The sequence below is a fragment of the Castanea sativa genome, chromosome 4 (genome assembly GCF_040712315.1).
Source record: "Castanea sativa cultivar Marrone di Chiusa Pesio chromosome 4, ASM4071231v1".
Taxonomy (NCBI): Eukaryota; Viridiplantae; Streptophyta; class Magnoliopsida; order Fagales; family Fagaceae; genus Castanea; species Castanea sativa.
In genome coordinates, this window is record NC_134016.1 from 4,489,949 (window position 1) to 4,510,161 (window position 20,213).

At 31.9% G+C, this 20,213-nt stretch overlaps 1 protein-coding gene across 1 annotated transcript; it reads left to right on the forward strand.

Moving 5' to 3' along the window:
* Positions 1-15,749: 15,749 nt before the first annotated feature.
* LOC142630466 (uncharacterized) lies at positions 15,750-19,269 on the forward strand. The gene is made up of 5 exons (XM_075804463.1): positions 15,750-15,967; positions 16,089-16,310; positions 16,405-16,497; positions 18,589-18,690; positions 18,785-19,269. The coding sequence occupies exons 2-5, from the start codon at positions 16,146-16,148 to the stop codon at positions 19,112-19,114; spliced, it is 690 nt and encodes a 229-aa protein (XP_075660578.1). The 5' UTR covers positions 15,750-15,967; positions 16,089-16,145; the 3' UTR covers positions 19,115-19,269.
* The last annotated feature ends 944 nt before the right edge of the window (positions 19,270-20,213 follow it).

Genomic DNA, 20,213 nt, shown 5'->3' on the forward strand with positions numbered 1-20,213 from the left:
AATGGAATTAGGTGTTAGTTTTAGTCACCTTAAAAAGGTACATGCACTAACTTTCTTGAGTTGGATGCACTAATTATGTACTTCTTGTTAGTACATGCATTAACCTTCTAGGGCACCAAATGTACCACATTTGTGCATTAACAGCCTTAGTAACAGATATTTGTTTACTTGTTTGAAAGGCCTGTCTACTCCGAAATTCAACATTTTAAAGCTCATGCTTCGCTGACTTTTAAATAAAATTTTTTTTTAAAGTCAGGGTGGTCCTGGGACCACCCTGCCCCTAACGTGGGTCTAACACTGAATTTTCCCCCATGATCTTTATACAATTACCAAATTACAACCTTAGTTAGTCTCCTGTTAAGACACAAACAAAATACACATGAGTCTCACGTGAATAGTAAACTGCGAAATTTCCAAGGGCTAAACCATGTGAGAGGAAGAGAGACCTGTGGCAAAGTTGAGGAGTGTATGAGCATTTTTACCATTTTCTTAGCCAAAATATGCTTTACCCCTTTTAAAGATGAACTTTACTTCCATAAATTTGGATATTGCTTCTAAATCAGCCAACAATTTTTAAAATTTACAATTTACATCACCAAATATTCCGATATGTGGCCTTTCAGATTCCTTCAGATTTTTGCCACCAAACCCAGTAAAAGAAAATAAATCTATTTTAGAAAAAAAAAAAAAGAAAAGAAAAGAATATAAAGTTGAAACCCTCTTTATAAAACAGTAAAAATTAATTATTTTTTAAAACATTAAAACGTCGGCTTCATTATATAACTTAAAACATTGAAGAAATTTCATTTTATAGTTATATTTATTTGATTATTTCTATTTTTCTAAACGACTTAATTTTTGTACTTCTGTTTCGCCAAGTGTATGAAATAAATCACATTTTCTTTTTCGTTAAAAAGTGAGTGAAAAAGACGAGTAAATGGAATTAGGTGTTAGTTTTAGTCACCTTAAAAAGAAGTCCAAATCTTCTGTCTCACTTTTCCTGCTCCACTCTATACTCCACCAATAAAATTTTGCCACGTGTTCACCTAATTAATTAAATACTAATATTAATTAATAACGGTAGCATTAATAAGTCAATAATGATAGTATTTAATTAATTAGGTGAACACGTGGCAAGTTTTTATTAGTGGAGTAGAAAAAGTGGAACAGAAGATTTGGACGCGCTTGAAAGGCCTGTCTACTCCGAAATCCAGCATTTTAAAGCTCATGCTTCACCTACTTTCAAATAATTTTCTTTTATTTTATATATATATATATATATATATATATATATATATATATATATATTTTTCAAGTCAGGGGGACCACCCTGCCCCTAACGTGGGTCTAACACTGAATTTTCCCCTATGAACTTTATACAACTACTAAATTACAACCTTAGTTAGTCTCCTGTTAAGACACAAACAAAATACACATGAGTCTCATGAGAACAGTAAACTGCAAAATTTCCAAGGGCTGAACCGTGTGAGAGGAAGAGAGACCTATGGCAAAGTTGAGGGGTGTATGAGCATTTTCACCATTTTCTTAGCCAAAATATGCTTTACCCCTTTTAAAGATGAACTTTACTTCCATAAATTTGGATATTGCTTCTAAATCAGCCAATAATTTTTAAAATTTACGATTTACATCACCAAATATTCCGATATGTGGCCTTTCAGATTCCTTCAGATTTTTGCCACCAAACCCAGTAAAAGAAAATAAATCTATTTTAGAAAAAAAGAAAAAGAAAAGAATATAAAGTTGAAACCCTCTTTATAAAACAGTAAAAATTAATTATTTCTTAAAACATTAAAACGTCGGCTTCATTATATAACTTAAAACATTGAAGAAATTTCATTTTATAGTTATATTTATTTGATTATTTCTATTTTTCTAAACGACTTAATTTTTATATTTCTGTTTCGCCAAGTGTATGAAATAAATCACATTTTCTTTTTCGTTAAAAAAGTGAGTGAAAAAGACGAGTAAATGGAATTAGGTGTTAGTTTTAGTCACCTTAAAAAGGTACATGCATTAACTTTCTTGAGTTGGATGCACTAATTATGTACTTCTTGTTAGTACATGCATTAACCTTCTAGGGCACCAAATGTACCAAGTTTGTGCATTAACAGCCTTAGTAACAGACATTTGTTTACTTGTTTGAAAGGCATGTCTACTCCGAAATTCAACATTTTAAAACTCATGCTTAGCATGCTTTCAAATAATTTTCTTTTATTATATATAATTATTTTTCAGGTTAGGGTGGTCCTAGGACGACCCTGCCCTTAACGTGGCGCCGCCACTGAATTTACCACCTTGAACTTTATACGGCAACCAAATTAAGACCTCAGTTAGTCTCCTATTTAAACACAAACAAAATACACATAAGTCTCGCGTGAACATTACACTGCGAAATTTCAAAGTGCTGAACCGTGTGAGAGGAAGAGAGACCTATGGCAAAGTTGAGGGGTGTATGAGCAATTTTACCATTTGCTTAGCCAAAATACACTTTACTCCTTTTAAAGATGAAATTTACTTCCTTAAATTTTGATATTGCATCTAAATCGACCAACAATTTTTAAAATTTACAATTTACATCAGCAAGTATTCCAAGATGTGAACTTTCAGATTCCTTTAGATTTAGGCTACCAAACACAATAAAAGAAAATAACTCTATTTAAAAAAAAAAAAAAAAGAACATAAAGTTGAAGCTCTCTTTATAAAACAGTAAAAATTAATTATTTCTCAAAATATTAAAACGTCAGCTTAATTATATAACTAAAAACATTGAAGAAATTTCATTTTATAGTTATATTTATTTGATTATTTCTCTTTTGCTAAACAACTTTATTTTTATTTTTCTGTTTTGACAAGTGTATGAAATAAATCATATTTTATTTTTCATTAAAAAAGTGAGTGAAAAAGATGAGTAAATGGAATTAGGTGTTAGTTTTAGTCACCTTAAAAAGATACATGCATTGACTTTCATGAGTTGGATGTACTAATTACGTACTTCTTGTTAGTACATGCATTAACCTTCTAGGGTACCAAATGTACCAAGTTTGTGCACTAATAGTCATAGTAACAGATATTTGTTTACTTGTTTGAAAGGAGTCCAAATCTTCTGTCTCACTTTTCCTGCTCCACTCTATACTCCACCAATAAAATTTTGCGACGTGTTCAGCTAATTAATTAAATACTAATATTAATTAATAACGGTAGCATTAATAAGTCAATAATGATAGTATTTAATTAATTAGGTGAACACAAAGCAAGTTTTTATTAGTGGAGTAGAAAAAGTGGAACAGAAGATTTGGACGCGCTTGAAAGGCCTGTCTACTCCGAAATTCAACATTTTAAAGCTCATGCTTCGCCTACTTTCAAATAATTTTTTTTTATTATATATAATTTTTTTTTCAAGTCAGGGTGGTCCTGGGACCACCCTGCCCCTAACGTGGGTCTAACACTGAATTTTCCCCCTTGAACTTTATACAACTACCAAATTACAACCTTAATTAGTCTCCTGTTAAGACACAAACAAAATACACATGACTCTCACGTGAACAGTAAACTGCAAAATTTCCAAGGGCTGAACCGTGTGAGAGGAAGAGAGACCTGTGGTGAAGTTGAGGGGTGTATGAGCATTTTTACCATTTTCTTAGCCAAAATATGCTTTACCCCTTTTAAAGATGAACTTTACTTCCATAAATTTGGATATTGCTTCTAAATCAGCCAACAATTTTTAAAATTTACGATTTACATCACCAAATGTTTCGATATGTGACCTTTCAGATTCCTTCAGATTTTTGCCACCAAACCCAGTAAAAGAAAATAAATCTATTTTAGAAAAAAAAGAAAAAGAAAAGAATATAAAGTTGAAACCCTCTTTATAAAACAGTAAAAATTAGTTATTTCTTAAAACATTAAAACGTCGGCTTCATTATATAACTTAAAACATTGAAGAAATTTCATTTTATGGTTATATTTATTTGATTATTTCTATTTTTCTAAACGACTTAATTTTTATATTTCTGTTTCGCCAAGTGTATGAAATAAATCACATTTTCTTTTTCGTTAAAAAAGTTAGTGAAAAACCTGAGTAAATGGAATTAGGTGTTAGTTTTAGTCACCTTAAAAAGGTACATGCATTAACTTTCTTGAGTTGGTTGCACTAATTATGTACTTCTTGTTAGTACATGCATTAACCTTCTAGGGCACCAAATGTACCACATTTGTGCATTAACAGCCTTAGTAACAGATATTTGTTTACTTGTTTGAAAGGCCTGTCTACTCCGAAATTCAACATTTTAAAGCTCATGCTTCGCCGACTTTTAAATAAATTTTTTTTTTCAAGTCAGGGTGGTCCTGGGACCACCCTGCCCCTAACGTGGGTCTAACACTGAATTTTCCCCCATGAACTTTATACAACTACCAAATTACAACCTTAGTTAGTCTACTGTTAAGCCACAAACAAAATACACATGAGTCTCACGTGAACAGTAAACTGCGAAATTTCCAAGGGCTGAATCGTGTGAGAGGAAGAGAGACCTATGGCAAAGTTGAGGGGTGTATGAGCATTTTCACCATTTTCTTAGCCAAAATATGCTTTACCCCTTTTAAAGATGAACTTTACTTCCATAAATTTGGATATTGCTTCAAAATCAGCCAACAATTTTTAGAATTTACGATTTACATCACCAAATGTTCCGATATGTGACCTTTCAGATTCCTTCAGATTTTTGCCACCAAACCCAGTAAAAGAAAATAAATCTATTTTTGAAAAAAAAAAGAAAAGAATATAAAGTTGAAACCCTCTTTATAAAACAGTAAAAATTAATTATTTCTTAAAACATTAAAACGTCGGCTTCATTATATAACTTAAAACATTGAAGAAATTTCATTTTATAGTTATATTTATTTGATTATTTCTATTTTTCTAAACGACTTAATTTTTATATTTCTGTTTCGCCAAGTGTATGTAATAAATCACATTTTCTTTTTCGTTAAAAAAGTGAGTGAAAAAGACGAGTAAATGGAATTAGGTGTTAGTTTTAGTCACCTTAAAAAGGTACATGCACTAACTTTCTTGAGTTGGATGCACTAATTATGTACTTCTTGTTAGTACATGCATTAACCTTCTAGGGCACCAAATGTACCACATTTGTGCATTAACAGCCTTAGTAACAGATATTTGTTTACTTGTTTGAAAGGCCTGTCTACTCCGAAATTCAACATTTTAAAGCTCATGCTTCGCTGACTTTTAAATAAATTTTTTTTTTCAAGTCAGGGTGGTCCTGGGACCACCCTGCCCCTAACGTGGGTCTAACACTGAATTTTCCCCCATGATCTTTATACAATTACCAAATTACAACCTTAGTTAGTCTCCTGTTAAGACACAAACAAAGTACACATGAGTCTCACGTGAATAGTAAACTGCGAAATTTCCAAGGGCTAAACCATGTGAGAGGAAGAGAGACCTGTGGCAAAGTTGAGGAGTGTATGAGCATTTTTACCATTTTCTTAGCCAAAATATGCTTTACCCCTTTTAAAGATGAACTTTACTTCCATAAATTTGGATATTGCTTCTAAATCAGCCAACAATTTTTAAAATTTACAATTTACATCACCAAATATTCCGATATGTGGCCTTTCAGATTCCTTCAGATTTTTGCCACCAAACCCAGTAAAAGAAAATAAATCTATTTTAGAAAAAAGAAAAGAATATAAAGTTGAAATCCTCTTTATAAAACAGTAAAAATTAGTTATTTCTTAAAACATTAAAACGTCGGCTTCATTATATAACTTAAAACATTGAAGAAATTTCATTTTATAGTTATATTTATTTGATTATTTCTATTTTTCTAAACGATTTAATTTTTATATTTCTGTTTCACCAAGTGTATGAAATAAATCACATTTTCTTTTTCATTAAAAAAGTGAGTGAAAAAGAGGAGTAAATGGAATTAGGTGTTAGTTTTAGTCACCTTAAAAAGGTACATGCATTAACTTTCTTGAGTTGGATGTACTAATTACGTACTTCTTGTTAGTACTTGCATTAACCTTCTAGGGCACCAAATGTACCAAGTTTGTGCATTAACAGTCTTAGTAACAAATATTTGTTTACTTGTTTGAAAGGCATGTCTACTCCGAAATTCAACATTTTAAAAGTCATGCTTTGCATGGTTTCAAATATTTTTTTTTATTATATATAATTTTTTTTTTCATGTCAAGGTGGTCCTGGGACCACCCTGCCTTTAACGTTGGGCTAGCACTGAATTTTCCCCCATAAACTTTATACAAATACCAAATTACCACCTCAGTTAGTCTCCTGTTAAAACACAAACAACATACACATGAGTCTCGCGTGAACAGTAAACTGCGAAATTCGCAAAGGCTGAACCATGTGAGAGGAAGAGAGACCTATGGCAAAGTTGAGGGGTGTATGAGCATTTTTCCGATTTTCTTAGCCAAAATACACTTTACCCCTTTTAAAGATGAGCTTTACTTACTTAAATTTTGATATTGCTTCTAAATTAGCCAACGATTTTTAAAATTTGCGATTTACATCAGCATGTAATCCGATATGTGGCCTTTCAGATTCCTTCAGATTTTTGCCACCAAACCCAGTAAAAGAAAATAACTCTATTTAAAAAAAAAATTAGAAAAGAATATAAAGTTGAAACTCTCTTAATAAAACAATAAAAATTAATTATTTCTTAAAACATTAAAACGTCAGCTTAATTATAGAAATAAAAACATTGAAGAACTTTCATTTTTAGTTATATTTATTTGATTATTTCTAGTTTGCTAAACCGCTTTATTTTTATTTTTCTGTTTTGCCTAGTGTATGAAATAAATCACATTTTCTTTTTCGTTAAAAAAGTTAGTTAAAAAGATGAGTAAATGAAATTAGGTGTTAGTTTTAGTCACCTTAAAAAGGTACATGCATTGACTTTCTTGAGTTCGATGTACTAATTACGTACTTCTTGTTAGTACATGCATTAACCTTCTAGGGCACCAAATGTACCAAGTTTGTGCATTAACAGTCTTAGTAACAAATATTTGTTTACTTGTTTGTAAGGCATGCCTACTCCAAAATTCAACCTTTTAAAGCTCAGGCTTTGCATGCTTTCAAATATATATATATATATATATATATATATATATATATATATATATATATATATATTTTTTATATATATTGGAAAATTTATACCCTGAGTGATAGAATTAACAAGTTTTAATTCCAAGTTGTTAATTATATATATTATGAATAAACCTTGTTAAAACAAACAAACATCAATATCATGTCAAAATCATATGCTGTGAAAAATTAAATAAGACAATATATGATGACCTAGGAAAACCAATGAAACCAACCAGTTTCACAGTAAAAATCTTGGGGGAAACCTTCTCGAAAAGCAATCTACTATAGTAAAGAGAAGGTTCAGATCTAGTACGAAACCTTTGTCCCTAAACTCTACAATTCCCTTAGATGAACTTACAGCGGAAACCTTCTACCGTTTCAAAACCTCTAAACTCTTCAATATATGAACACTACCCTTTTGATGCACGGATCTCAGTATGTGACTAACTCTTTTGCACGAATCGCAGTACATGACTCGCTCATCAACTTGAGGAAGAAGAATGTTGGTTGCAAAGTTCTTTACTTCATCAATAATGAAGATCAAGAAGCACTTCGTTACAAAACCCTAAGGCGCAAAGACGTAGTAGATTCTTTTTGAGAGAATAAGGCTTCAGTCACCTTTTTCATTTGTTCTCCTTGTATTATCTTATGTGATGACTTTTAAAATAAGCTTTATATATGTCTAGGGTTGTGAGAAAAGAAATATACACAAATACATAAGCATGGGCCGAAAATCATATCTGAAAATTCTAATTTCCGTAACCTTGATAGATAGTATCTGTCGAGCCTTATTAAACCTCGATAGATAGCTATCTGTTGAGTAGCTATCGAGTTTTAATGAATCAACACTTCTCCACTTGTTTTTTGGACAGATTTGCATAGCTTCAATACTAGAATTAAAATCTTGTTCTTTGAAGTATTAAAAATATCCTAGATCTACCTAATTACAAGTAAAGTGCGTTTTGTCAAAGGATTAGCCAACTACATAAACAATGTCTTTAACAATATATAATTTTTTTTAGGTTAGGTTGGTCCTAGGACCACCCTGCTCTTAACGTGGCGCTGCCACTGAATTTACCCCCATCAACTTTATACAACTACCAAATTAACACCTCAGTTAGTCTCCTGTTAAAACACAAACAAAATATATATGCATCTTGCGTGAACTTTAAACTGCCAAATTCTCAAAGGCTGAACCATGTGAGAGGGAGAAAGACCTATGGCTTAGTTGAGGGGTGTGTGAGCATTTTTCCCCTTTTCTAAGCCAAAATATACTTTACCCTTTAAAAAGATGAAATTTATATCCTTAAATTTTGAGATTGCTTCTAAATCATACAACAATTTTTAAAATTTACAATTTACATCAGAATGTATTTCGAGATGTGACCATTCAGAGTCATTCAGATTTTTGCCACCAACCCCAGCAAAAGAAAATAACTCTATTTTTTTTAGAAAAATTAGAAAAGAATATAAAGTAAAAACTCACTTTATAAAACAGTAAAAATTAATTATTTCTTGAAACATTAAAATGTCAGCTCAATTATATAACTATAAACGTTGAAGAAATTTCATTTTTTTAGTTATATTTATTTGATTATTTCTATTTTACTAGACAACTTTATTTTTTATTTTTTTTTGTTTTGTCAAGTGTATGAAATAAATCACTTTTTTTTCATTAAAAAAAGTGAGTGAAAAAGATGAGTCAATGGAATTAGGTGTTAGTTTTAGTCACCCTAAAAAGGTACATGCATTAACTTTCTTGAGTTGGATGTACTAATTCTGTACTTCTTGTTAGTACATGCATTAACCTTCTAGGGCACCAAATGTTCCAAGTATGTGCATTAATAGTCTTAGTAACAGATATTTGTTTACTTGTTTGAAAGGCATTTCTACTCTGAAATTCAACATTTTAAAGCTCATGCTTTGCATGCTTTCAAATAATTTTTTTTATTATATATATATTTTTTCAGGTCAGGATGGTCTTGGGACCACCCTGCCCTTAACGTGGTGTTGCCAATGAATTTTCCCCCATGAACTTTATACAACTACCAAATTAACACCTCAGTTAGTCTCCTATTAAAACACAAAAAAAAATACATGAGTCTCGCATGAACTTTAAATTGCTAAATTTCCAAGGGCTGAACAGTGTCAGAGGGAGAGAGACCTATGGGAATGTTGAGGGGTGTATGAGAATTTTTCCCATTTTCTTAGCCCAAATACGCTTTACCCCTTAAAAAGATGAACTTTACTTCCTTAAATTTTGATATTGCTTCTAAATCAGCAAACAATTTTTAAAATTTACAATTTGGATCAGCAAGTATTTCGAGATGTGACCATTCAGAGTCCTTTAGATTTTTGCCACCAAACGCAGTAAACAAAAATAACTCCATTTTTTTAGAAAAATTAGAAAAGAATGTAAAGTTGAAACTCTCTTTATAAAACATTAAAATATTAATTATTTCTTAAATCATTAAAACATCAACTTCATTATTTAACTAAAAACATTGAAGAAATTTCATTTTTTTAGTTATATTTACTTGATTATTTTATTTTACTATACAACTTTATTATTATTATTATTTTTTTCTGTTTCGCCAAGTGTGAGAAATAAATCACTCTTTTTTTTTTTCATTAAAAGAGTGAGTGAAAAAATGAGTAAATGGAATTAGGTGTTAGTTTTAGTCACCTTAAAAAGGTACTTGCATTAACTTTCTTGAGTTGGATGTACTAATTACATACTTCTTGTTAGTACATGCATTAACCTTCTTGGGCACCAAATGTACCAAGATGTGCATTAACGGTCTTAGTAACAGATATTTGTTTACTTGTTTGAAAAGCATGTCTACTCTGAATTTCAACATTTTAAAGCTCATGCTTTGCATACTTTCAAATAAATTTTTTTATTAAATATATTTTTTTTTATTTAGGTCGGACCACCCTGCCCTTAATGTGGTGCCGCCACTGAATTTACCGCCGTGAACTTTGTACAACTACCAAATTAACACCTAATTTAGTCTCCTGTTAAAACACAAACAAAATACACATGCATCTCACGTGAACTTTAAACTGCCAAATTTCCAAGCGACGAACCGTGTGAGAGGGAAAGAGACCCATGGCTCAGTTGTGGGGTGTATGATCATTTTTCCCCTTTTCTAAGACAAAATACATTTTACCCTTTAAAAGATGAACTTTACTTCCTTAAAATTTGAGATTGCTTCTAAATCAGCTAACAATTTTTAAAATTTACAATTTACATCACCAAGTATTCCGAGATGTGACCCTTCAGAGTCCTTCAGATTTTTGCCACCAAACCCCGTAAAAGAAAATAACACCATTTAAAAAAATAATTAATTAGAAAAGAATATAAAGTTGAAACTCTCTTTATAAAACATTATAAAATTAATTATTTCTTAAAGCATTAAAACTTCAACTTAATTATTTAACTAAAAACATTGAAGAAATTTTATTTTTTTAGTTGTATTTATTTGATTATTTTTATTTTGTTGAACAGCTTTATTTTTTCTTCCTGTTTCGCCAAGTGTATGAAATCAATCACTTTTTTTTTCATTAAAAAAGTGAGTGAAAAAGATGAGTAAATGGAATTAGGTGTTAGTTTTAGTCACCTTAAAAAGGTACATGGATTAACTTTCTTGAGTTGGATGTACTAATTATGTACTTCTTGTTAGTACATGCATTAACCTTCTAGGGCACTAAATGTACCAAGTATGTGCATTAACAATTTTAGTAACAGATATTTGTTTACTTGTTTGAAAGGCATGTATACTCTGAGATTCAACATTTTAAAGCTCATGCTTTGCATGCTTTCAAATAATTTTTTTTTCTAGTCAGGGTGTTCTTGGGACCACCCTGCCCTTAATGTGGCGTTGCCACTAAATTTACCCCATGAACTTTGTACAACTACCAAATTAACACCTAAGTTAGTCTCTTGTTAAAACACAAACAAAATACACATGCATCTCATGTGAACTTTAAACTTCCAAATTTCCAAGGGACGAACCGTGTGAGAGGGAGAGAGACCTATGGCTTAGTTGTGGGGTGTGTGAGCATTTTTCAGCTTTTCAATGCAAAAATACACTTTACCCATTAAAAGATGAACTTTACTTCCTTAAATTTTGAGATTGCTTCTAAATCAATCAACAATTTTTAAAATTTACAATTTACATCAACAAGTATTCCGAGATGTGACCCTTCAGAGTCCTTCAGATTTTTGCCACCAAACCCAATAAAAGAAAATAACTCCTTTTAAAAAAAAATTAATTAGAGAAGAATATAAAGTTGAAACTCTCTTTATTAAATATTAAAAAATTAATTATTTCTTAAAGCATTAAAACTTCAACTTAATTATTTAACTAAAAACTTTGAAGAAATTTCATTTTTTTAGTGTTATTTATTTGATTATTTCTATTTTGTTGAACAACTTTTTTTTTTCCTGTTTCGCCAAGTGTATGAAATAAATAACTTTTTTTTTTCATTAAAAATGTGAGTGAAAATGATGAGTAAATGGCATTAGATGATAGTTTTAGTCACCTTTAAAAGGTACATGCATTAACTTTCCTGAGTTGGATGTACTAATTACATACTTCTTGTTAGTACATGCATTAACCTTTTAGGGCACCAAATGTACCAAGTATGTGCATTAACAGTCTTAGTAACAAATATTTGTTTACTTGTTTGAAAGGCGTGTCTATTATGAAATTCAACATTTTAAGGCTCATGCTTTGCATGCTTTCAAATATTTTTTTTTATTACATATATATATATATATATATATATATATATATATATATTTTTCCTAGTCAGGGTGTTCTTGGAACCACCTTGCCCTTAACGTGGCGCCGCCACAAATTAGATTTAGACTAAAATCTAGAGTCCTCAAAGTTTGAAGAGGAAGAGGGGGCAGTGTTTTTCTTAACTCTAGTTTTCCTAACCATGACTCTAAGAATAGGAAGGAAAAACAAGACAAAAAAAAAAACTCAAAACCATGGGCAGACTGCATCAAAAAGGGTTAGAGCTTAAAATAAAAAAATAAAAAAATAATTTATATGATTCATGTAATGAATGTACATATAATGTATGCTCTAATGCAAAAAAAAAAAAAAAAAAAAAAAAACTTGTTCAATTTTTCAACATTTATCCACACTTGACTTGAATAAAAGAGTTTTAATCAAAAACCCAAAATTTTGAAAAATTCACTTTTCAAAACCAAATCAAATTGATCAATTAATCATCACACTACTTAGAAAACTTCATATAATGAATTAATCTATCAATTACACAAGTCAATTTCATCAATTTTAGCCCAATTGAACAAAAACCCCAATTTCACTAAGTTTGAAGCCCTAGAGTTTCAAAATTTTCCCAAAACACAAAATTGTGCAAATTATAGCATGAGAATAATGTTTATATGGACTAGGAACAAAAACCCATTGATTAAAAATGAACAAAAACAACCCAAACATCAAAGTCCCCAAAAACTTTTGTTTGAAATTCTAAAGAAAATGCATGAAAAATATAATTAAAATGAAAAAGAAAGGGTATTTAGATCTTACTAATGCTTCAGGACAAAAATCTTTGAAAATTTTGAGGAAGAAAACGACAAGGGAGCTTGGATTGGATCGGTCGAGAAAGAGAAAGGAGAAATAGCTAGAAAAGCTTTTTGAAAAGTGATGAACACGTAAGGGAAAAAAACTTTTTGTTCTTTGGAACTTCTTTATGAATGTTTGGTTCTTTGACATGAATAATTCTCGAAGTACATCATTTTCTACACTCATATTCATACCATACTTAAGTGTCAACTTGTGTTTGGTGCATAAGTTAACACAACATGCTCAACTACCTATGGTGGACACACTTATTAAAAAAAAAGCCACACTTGTTGATAATCTTCTGAAAACCTAGATTAATTCTCTCATCATTATTAATTCATAGAACTCGAGTTCCATGTATTTTTTTCAAGTAACTCGATTTTCGAAAAATCGAGTTTCAAAATAGAAGTATTTTCCTAAATAGTTTCAGAATAGGGGCATTTTATTAAAATTTTTGGGCGAAAGGGGTATTTTGCCATTATTTCCCTCAGTTTTTTATTGAAAAAAAAAATGATTTATTTCATTCACTTGGCGAAACAGGGAGAAAAAAAATTAAGTTGTTTAGTAAAATAGAAATAATCAAATAAATATAACTAAAAAAATGAAATTTCTTCAATGTTTTTGGTTAAAGAATTAAATTGAAGTTTTAATGTTTTGACAGATTGAAAAAATTAATGAAGTTGAAGTACAAGTATTAGAACTAATAAATTGGTGTGGTTATAATTAATTTTTTAATGTTTTAAAAACAGAGTTTTAACTTTATATTCTTTTCTAATTTTTCTATAAAACATGGAGTTATTTATTTAGGTTTGGTGGCAAAAAAGTGATAGACTCTGATGGAAGGGTCACACCTTGGAATACTTGATGGAGTAAATTGTAAATTTTAAAAATTGATGACTAATTTAGATATAATCTCAAAATTGAAGGAAGTAAAGTTATCCTCTTTTTTTTCTTTTCTTTTTTCCTTTCCTTTTTTTAAGAGACGGTAAGGTATATTTTAGCTTAGAAAAAGGAAAACAAATGCTTATAGACCCCCTCAATTGAGCCGAAAGTCTCTCTCCCTCTCATGCGGTTCAGCCCTTAGAAATTTGGTGGTCTAAAGTTCACATGAGATGCACACGTATTATGTTTGTATTTAAACGAGAGACTAAAAGAGGTTAAAATTTGACAGTTGTGTAAAGTTCAAGAAGTAAATTGGTTAAAAAAAAAGTTCAGGAGATGCCATGACCACTACCTTTAAGTTCAAGAGGTGTATGAACATTTTTCCCTTTGAGATATTACAAAGCATAAATTGGAAAATCTCACTTGAAGATTTACTAGTAAAAGTGAAATGAATAAATAATATGGTAAAATTTAGACACAATATTTTAAGTATAGTACATTAGCTTCATCGGTTCTATTCAAATACATAATTGCATTAAATTTAATTATTTTTGAAAATGATAGTATGTACTTTATTGGTCATCGTAACCAAGTATTTGAATCTAATTGTGAACCTAACAACCCTCCAAAAAAAAGGAAAAAAAAATTTTTGAGAACCTAATACTCCACATATAAGAGGTACAAGATGTTCGTTGGAAAATATTGTTCCATCAATGTTTTTACTATTTATCTGAATAAACCTAATATTGGGCTACCTGAATGCAATGAGTTTTCCAAAATAAATAATGGAACTTTTTAAAGTTTTATAATTAACTTTTTAAAGTCAAATATAATTGTATAAAAAGATATAGTTGACAATGACGTACTAACAATGAACACACTAGAAATATAGTTGACAATGACATACCGTGTAGATTGTAGGCTAGCCGGCACTACACTTTCAATATGGGAGACTTTATTTTGCAAGGATAGACTAGCCAGTACTAGTCTAAAACGCCAAATTTTCAACTCATCCGAAAAATGGCCAAATACTACGTTTTGACAAAATTTGTGGCAAATTAATACTGTTTCAGAAATATTTAACAATTTACCACTTTTTTAGTACTCAAGTTTTACAAAATTGAGTTCTAAATAGTACTCAAGTTTAGTGAACTCGAGTTCCTAGGTGAGTTGCCAGTATGGCACTGCTGACCTAGAATTCAGAGAAATAAAAAAATAATGTGGTACTCAATATTACGAAAACAAGCACTTCTTTATAGTACTCGAGCTTAAGAAAGTGGAGTACCTTGTTTTTTGTTTTTTGTTTTTTTTTTTTCTAATTTTTGTTTCGTACAAAACTTTTACTTATTTCATCTTCAATGGTTGTGTCCACCAAACTAAGTACAATGTCTGGACTTGAAAAAGTTCATGTGCAAGTAACTAGAGTTGCAATCAGCTAAGCACAAAGTAGTCTGGCAGTAGCTATTCACTAAAGGTGCCCATGAGATATTAGGAAGTCAGTAAGATGCACAATGGCCCTTACCCTAGATAACACCTAAACAAATGACTAGGTGGCAGAGGTCTCATTGAGTATATATACTATTGTAAAAGTGCTTCATCGTTTCCTTCTTTTCTTTCTTTCACACGCTTGACATCAAATCACAATAAATGCTACTCACTTGCCTTGACTTTGTTTTAGCCACTTTCTTTTTCCTTCAACTCTCCCTCGAGTAGCCTTAGGGTCCGTTTGTTTGAGGTGAAAATAGAGAGGATGAAAAATAAAGAGAGGAAAATATGGTGGAAAATACTGTTTTTCACTATTCGGTTGGGGAAGAAAAATAGGAAGGAGAGAAAACTCGGGATAAAGTTTTTTCTCCGGACCTACATTTTTTTTTTCCTCCCAAATTGGGAGGAAAATCTGGGGAGAAACAAAAATGCCCTCTTCCCACCTTTTTTTTTTTTTTTTTTTTTTTTTTTTTTTTAAATGTGACCTGATCTATTTGTTTTCAATGTTCTCTTCTCTCTATCTCTCTCTCTCTCTCCCTCTCTCTCTTTTCAACGTGACCTGATCTATTTTTTTTTCAACGTTCTCTTCTCTCTCTCTCTCTCTCTCTCTCTCTCTCTCTCTCTCTCTTTGTTTTTTTTATTTTTTTTATTTTTCAATGTGACTGGTGATGACTACAAAATCCAGTTGCCATTAAATGCTGAAGGCCAACCGATTGACCGGGACGGGTCTTTGTTCAAACGGTGGTTGGGGTCGTTTTGCGAGAATGGCCTACTATGCCCGCTTACGCCTGCTGGGTGGCCAAGCGTTGCTGAAAAGCATAAATGGGATTGTTGGGTGGAAATTGAGGTAGTATGAAAATAAAGTATAAGTTACTACATTTACAACTGTTGTCCTAAGTAAATTCCCTTATTCAACCGCTGTTCTAATTAAGTTACTACATGTTGGTAACTCCACTTTTGCATTTCAGAAACGATATATAATTGATCCCACCATTGTCGCACCACCCAATCAAAAGGCATGGGCAATGCATCAGCTAGGCCAAATTCGGAGAAATCATAGGACGAAGTTAAAGAAGAAAGTCAAAAAAAGCGGCATGACACGTGAACAGGTTGCCGCTACAGTACCGGATCAAGTTATCCCAGTGCAATGGAGGGAGATGGTTGAGTATTGGTTCAATGACAAAACAGAGGTACTGACTTTCTTCATTGGTCTCATCTTCGTGGTAATTTAGTCAAGATATGTTTTGTTTTGTTTTTTTAGTATTGATGGTAATGTGATTGCAGACAACAAGTGGAAAAAACACGGCTAGTCGAGGTAAACAGGAGGAAATAGCCAGGTCTGGGGCCAAAAGTTTTGCACAAATTTCTGATGAAATGGTAGGCTAAAGTTTCTGATTTCCTTTGTCCAAATGACCTTTTCGCATCCTTTCTCTTCTCTTATTTTACTCTTTAGTTTTCTATATACTATTTCCTTGATGTGTGTGTGGGTGTGTGGCTTATGTGATGTAATTATATAAAGGAAAATCTGATATAGCATGAAAGGACCACATGCGTTCTTCCCTTCAGGATTAAGTTTAAAAAATCACTACAATGAGTTTGGGACAAATCATTTTGCAATCCCAACCATTTTAACCATTGCATCCTGTAGAAAATAAGACTTTTTTGCTAAAGTTACAGGTTATTCAAATATATATTGTGAGTCATGTCTAAAGGCAGGGGTTAAGAGCCGTATATGTACATAGGAGGCTAAGGTTTGGGAAAGCTAGGGACATAGCTAATCCTAAATTTGTTAAATTTGAGGAGAATCCTGAGTGTTCATCCAAATGACATAGAAGTCAGTAATCCAAGCCAGACATGATTTTGGTTGGTAGAACTATAAGTTAAGAGGACAATGTCCCTCCATTCAAATTGCATTGCTGTATTTCTTTTTCTTCCAAGTAGTTTAGGTGCAAAACCATAGTGAGTAGTAGATTATGATATCATTTTGCGTTTTGCAGTGAGTTGAAGGACAGAAGTCAATCTATTCATCATGTCATTAGCCACATAAGCAAAAAATGGATGGAAAATTAATGGAAAGACTAAATTGTTCCCTTTTAAATATATATATTTTGGAGAAGTCCCTTTTAAATAGTTGAGGGACTAAAATCGAACTTATCATATATTTCAAAAATCATAAGTATAATTTACCCAAAAAAATTTTTGGTTACTTATAAGTAATTTTCTCTCTATGGGACTTCACGAGTTGGAGTGTTAACATAGGATTAAAGTTCTTACTACCCATCAGATTATTGTTTAGATTGTAAGTTCTCTGTAGGCCTTGGTGTGATCTCAAGTTCTCTTCACCCACCCAATTAAACTTATACACATTTGATTAGTGTTTCAAATGAAGAGCAAAAAGTAATACCTACAATTCTCTCTCTCTCTGCACATATAGGCATTCCCACACATAAACTTAGAATTTGTGAACGCCTATTTATGGTTTTAACCTCATTTCATATGCTTTAGGAATAAGGATAAGTTAGTGAAAATCTATAATATAGCTTAGAATTTGCATTTAACATAGTAAGAGTGCATTACAAAACATAAGATAGAACATGTAAAATGAATATAGCTCATGTAAAATGAATATAGCTCAGACCTGAAATCTTTTTAAGGCAACTATAAGAATATTTGGAGCAGACCTCTACAGAAAGACGCTTCCAAGCCTTAACATAGTCATTGCAGCTGTAAACAGCAAAAATAGGCTCTTTCTAACATGAGATCAAATGCTGACACGGAAAACACATAATTTAGAACCAAAACATCAGTAAATTAAACTTAAAAGATCACAACAAACTAAACCACCATATGCAAGAAACTCTCCATAAATATAATAGATTGTACATAAAACTTGAATGAACAAGACTTTCTTGAATGCAACACAAATTTGTGAGAAACATAGAGGTAAAAAATATAAATAAAGATGCCAAAAGGCATTTCTTCATACTAGAAGCATAAAAAAATAAGGGACCGTAAATTTCCCGCACTCCCATTCTTTTGTAGCTTGTTCATCAAAATTTTCCAAAACAGCCAAATTAGGCATATCTCAACCATAACCATACCCAAAAAAATACAAATTTGGATTATCCTCTTTAAAAGGAAGGCCAAAAAAACAATTCAAAAAAATTATGCTTCAAACTATTCTACAAGTCTTCTTCTTTCTTTCATTTTTTTTTTCTTTTTTGGCTAGGTAAAAAGAAATGAAATTCACTAGAACACATATATCACAGCTGATACCCAGTATGCAGAATTATAGTTCTTTTCTTTTCTTTCTAAATTTTTTAATTGAACCTGATGGAAAAATAGAAAATCTGAAAATCGAAATGTGATTTGAAAAGAATTCATTAACCTCTATCGCTGCATAACTATAGCTATATTGTAAGCCAACTGTAAGTGTTTTGAAAGTATTTAAAGAATTTCAACATGTAGGTGAAAGCTAAAGGGGCGCCCGTTGAGCGTGCAGATGTATATCAACAAGTATACCGCACCAAAGATGGGGTTGCTGTTAGTAGCCATGTACAAGAGAACATGGTAAGCACAACTTGATCGAATGGAATTGTAGTGTATGTTGTGTTTGTATTGTTTATGGTGTGTAATATGTTGTTTGGTTCTTGTGGGAAAACAGGATAGGATGGCAGCACTGTTGAATGAACAGGGCATGCGACTAGAAGGAGAGGTTAGTAGTGGAATCCTCTGGTCGAGAGACGATGCGTATGCTCGGGTGATGGATCGTCCTGAGCGCCCCGGACGTGTACGCGGGGTAGGTTTTGGAATCACCCCATCAGGAAGAAGTGCCACCAACAATTCACTGTTTACCTCTAATCCGTCGTCAACCAGAACAACGCAAAGGATTTCAGGGTTGGAGACGAGTCATGAAGAGCTTAGGGAGCGACTAGCTCAATCAGAGGCAAGGCATAGGGAGGACCTGGCTCAATCTGAGGCGAGGCATAGGTAAGAACTAGCTCAATCTGAGGCAAGACACAAACAAAAACTGGACGAATTGAGGAATTCGATGAGAGAGATGTTCAACCAATTTAACGCATTTAGCCTAGTTATCCGTGAATTATATTCTTCTCAGGTAGCAAACAAATGTTATTTAACGAAACACTACTTTTAACAATGCATTGTTATGTGATATTAATACAATGCCTTTAATATATATGTAGAGTGGCAATGTTTGATGGGAATGCAACTGTGCATCCGAAGGTAAAACAAAATTTCTTTAAAAATTTCCCTAAAAACAGTACTCTTGTTAACGAATGGTAAATTAACTACACAACTTACTACACTACTCTTGCTTATAACTTAGTTGAACTACAGCTAGCCTTCCTCTTATGTTACTAAGTTGATGAAAACAACATAATTGATATGGGGCAGAGATTGATTCGTAGTACTATATTTTCGTTGTATTGTGGCCCCAATTGTAATGAGCTCTCCCTATTTCTAAATAATCTTATATGCTTCCATTTTGGCATTTGATACAAATGTTTGAATTTGAACTCATATTTAGAGTATTATGTATTGCAAGCAAAAATTTGGCAAGTTTAACTTGATAGTTGTGAATAATTTGTGCAGTTTTACCATGAAGTGGACAAGAAAGCGTATGTCAAAATGGAGCCAAATGCCACTGAGGAAACTCTTCAGGCCTCACAACAAACGTTTTTTGTGAATAGACATGAACAAACGTTTGTATATATATATTTTTGTTAATACCCAGTTTGGCTATTTGTGATGTTGTTGGCTGTGGCTGTGGCTTTTTGTGATGTTGGGAACTGGTTTATTTTGGCACTTGTGTTGTGTTGGAAACTTGTGTTGTGTTGTAATTTTGGGAACTTGTTTATTTTGGATGGTTGTGTTGTGTTGGAAAGTTGCTGCTGTTGGATGGTTGTGTTGTGTTGGAACTTGTTTATTTTGGATGGTTGTGTTGTGTTGGAAAGTTGCTGTTGTTGGATGGTTGTGTTGTGTTGGAACTTGTTTATTTTGGATGGTTGTGTTGTGTTGGAACTTGTTTATTTTGGATGGTTGTGTTGGAACTTGTTTATTTTGGATGGTTG

What these genes read in the sequence shown, in the direction of transcription:
- LOC142630466 (XM_075804463.1), top strand. Translation starts at nt 16,146, where the DNA reads ATGCATCAGCTAGGCCAAATTCGGAGAAATCATAGGACGAAGTTAAAG. An exon ending in GGTTCAATGACAAAACAGAG is followed by an intron (nt 16,311 to 16,404) that starts GTACTGACTTTC and finishes ATGTGATTGCAG; the next exon opens with ACAACAAGTGGAAAAAACAC. An exon ending in GCCATGTACAAGAGAACATG is followed by an intron (nt 18,691 to 18,784) that starts GTAAGCACAACT and finishes GTGGGAAAACAG; the next exon opens with GATAGGATGGCAGCACTGTT.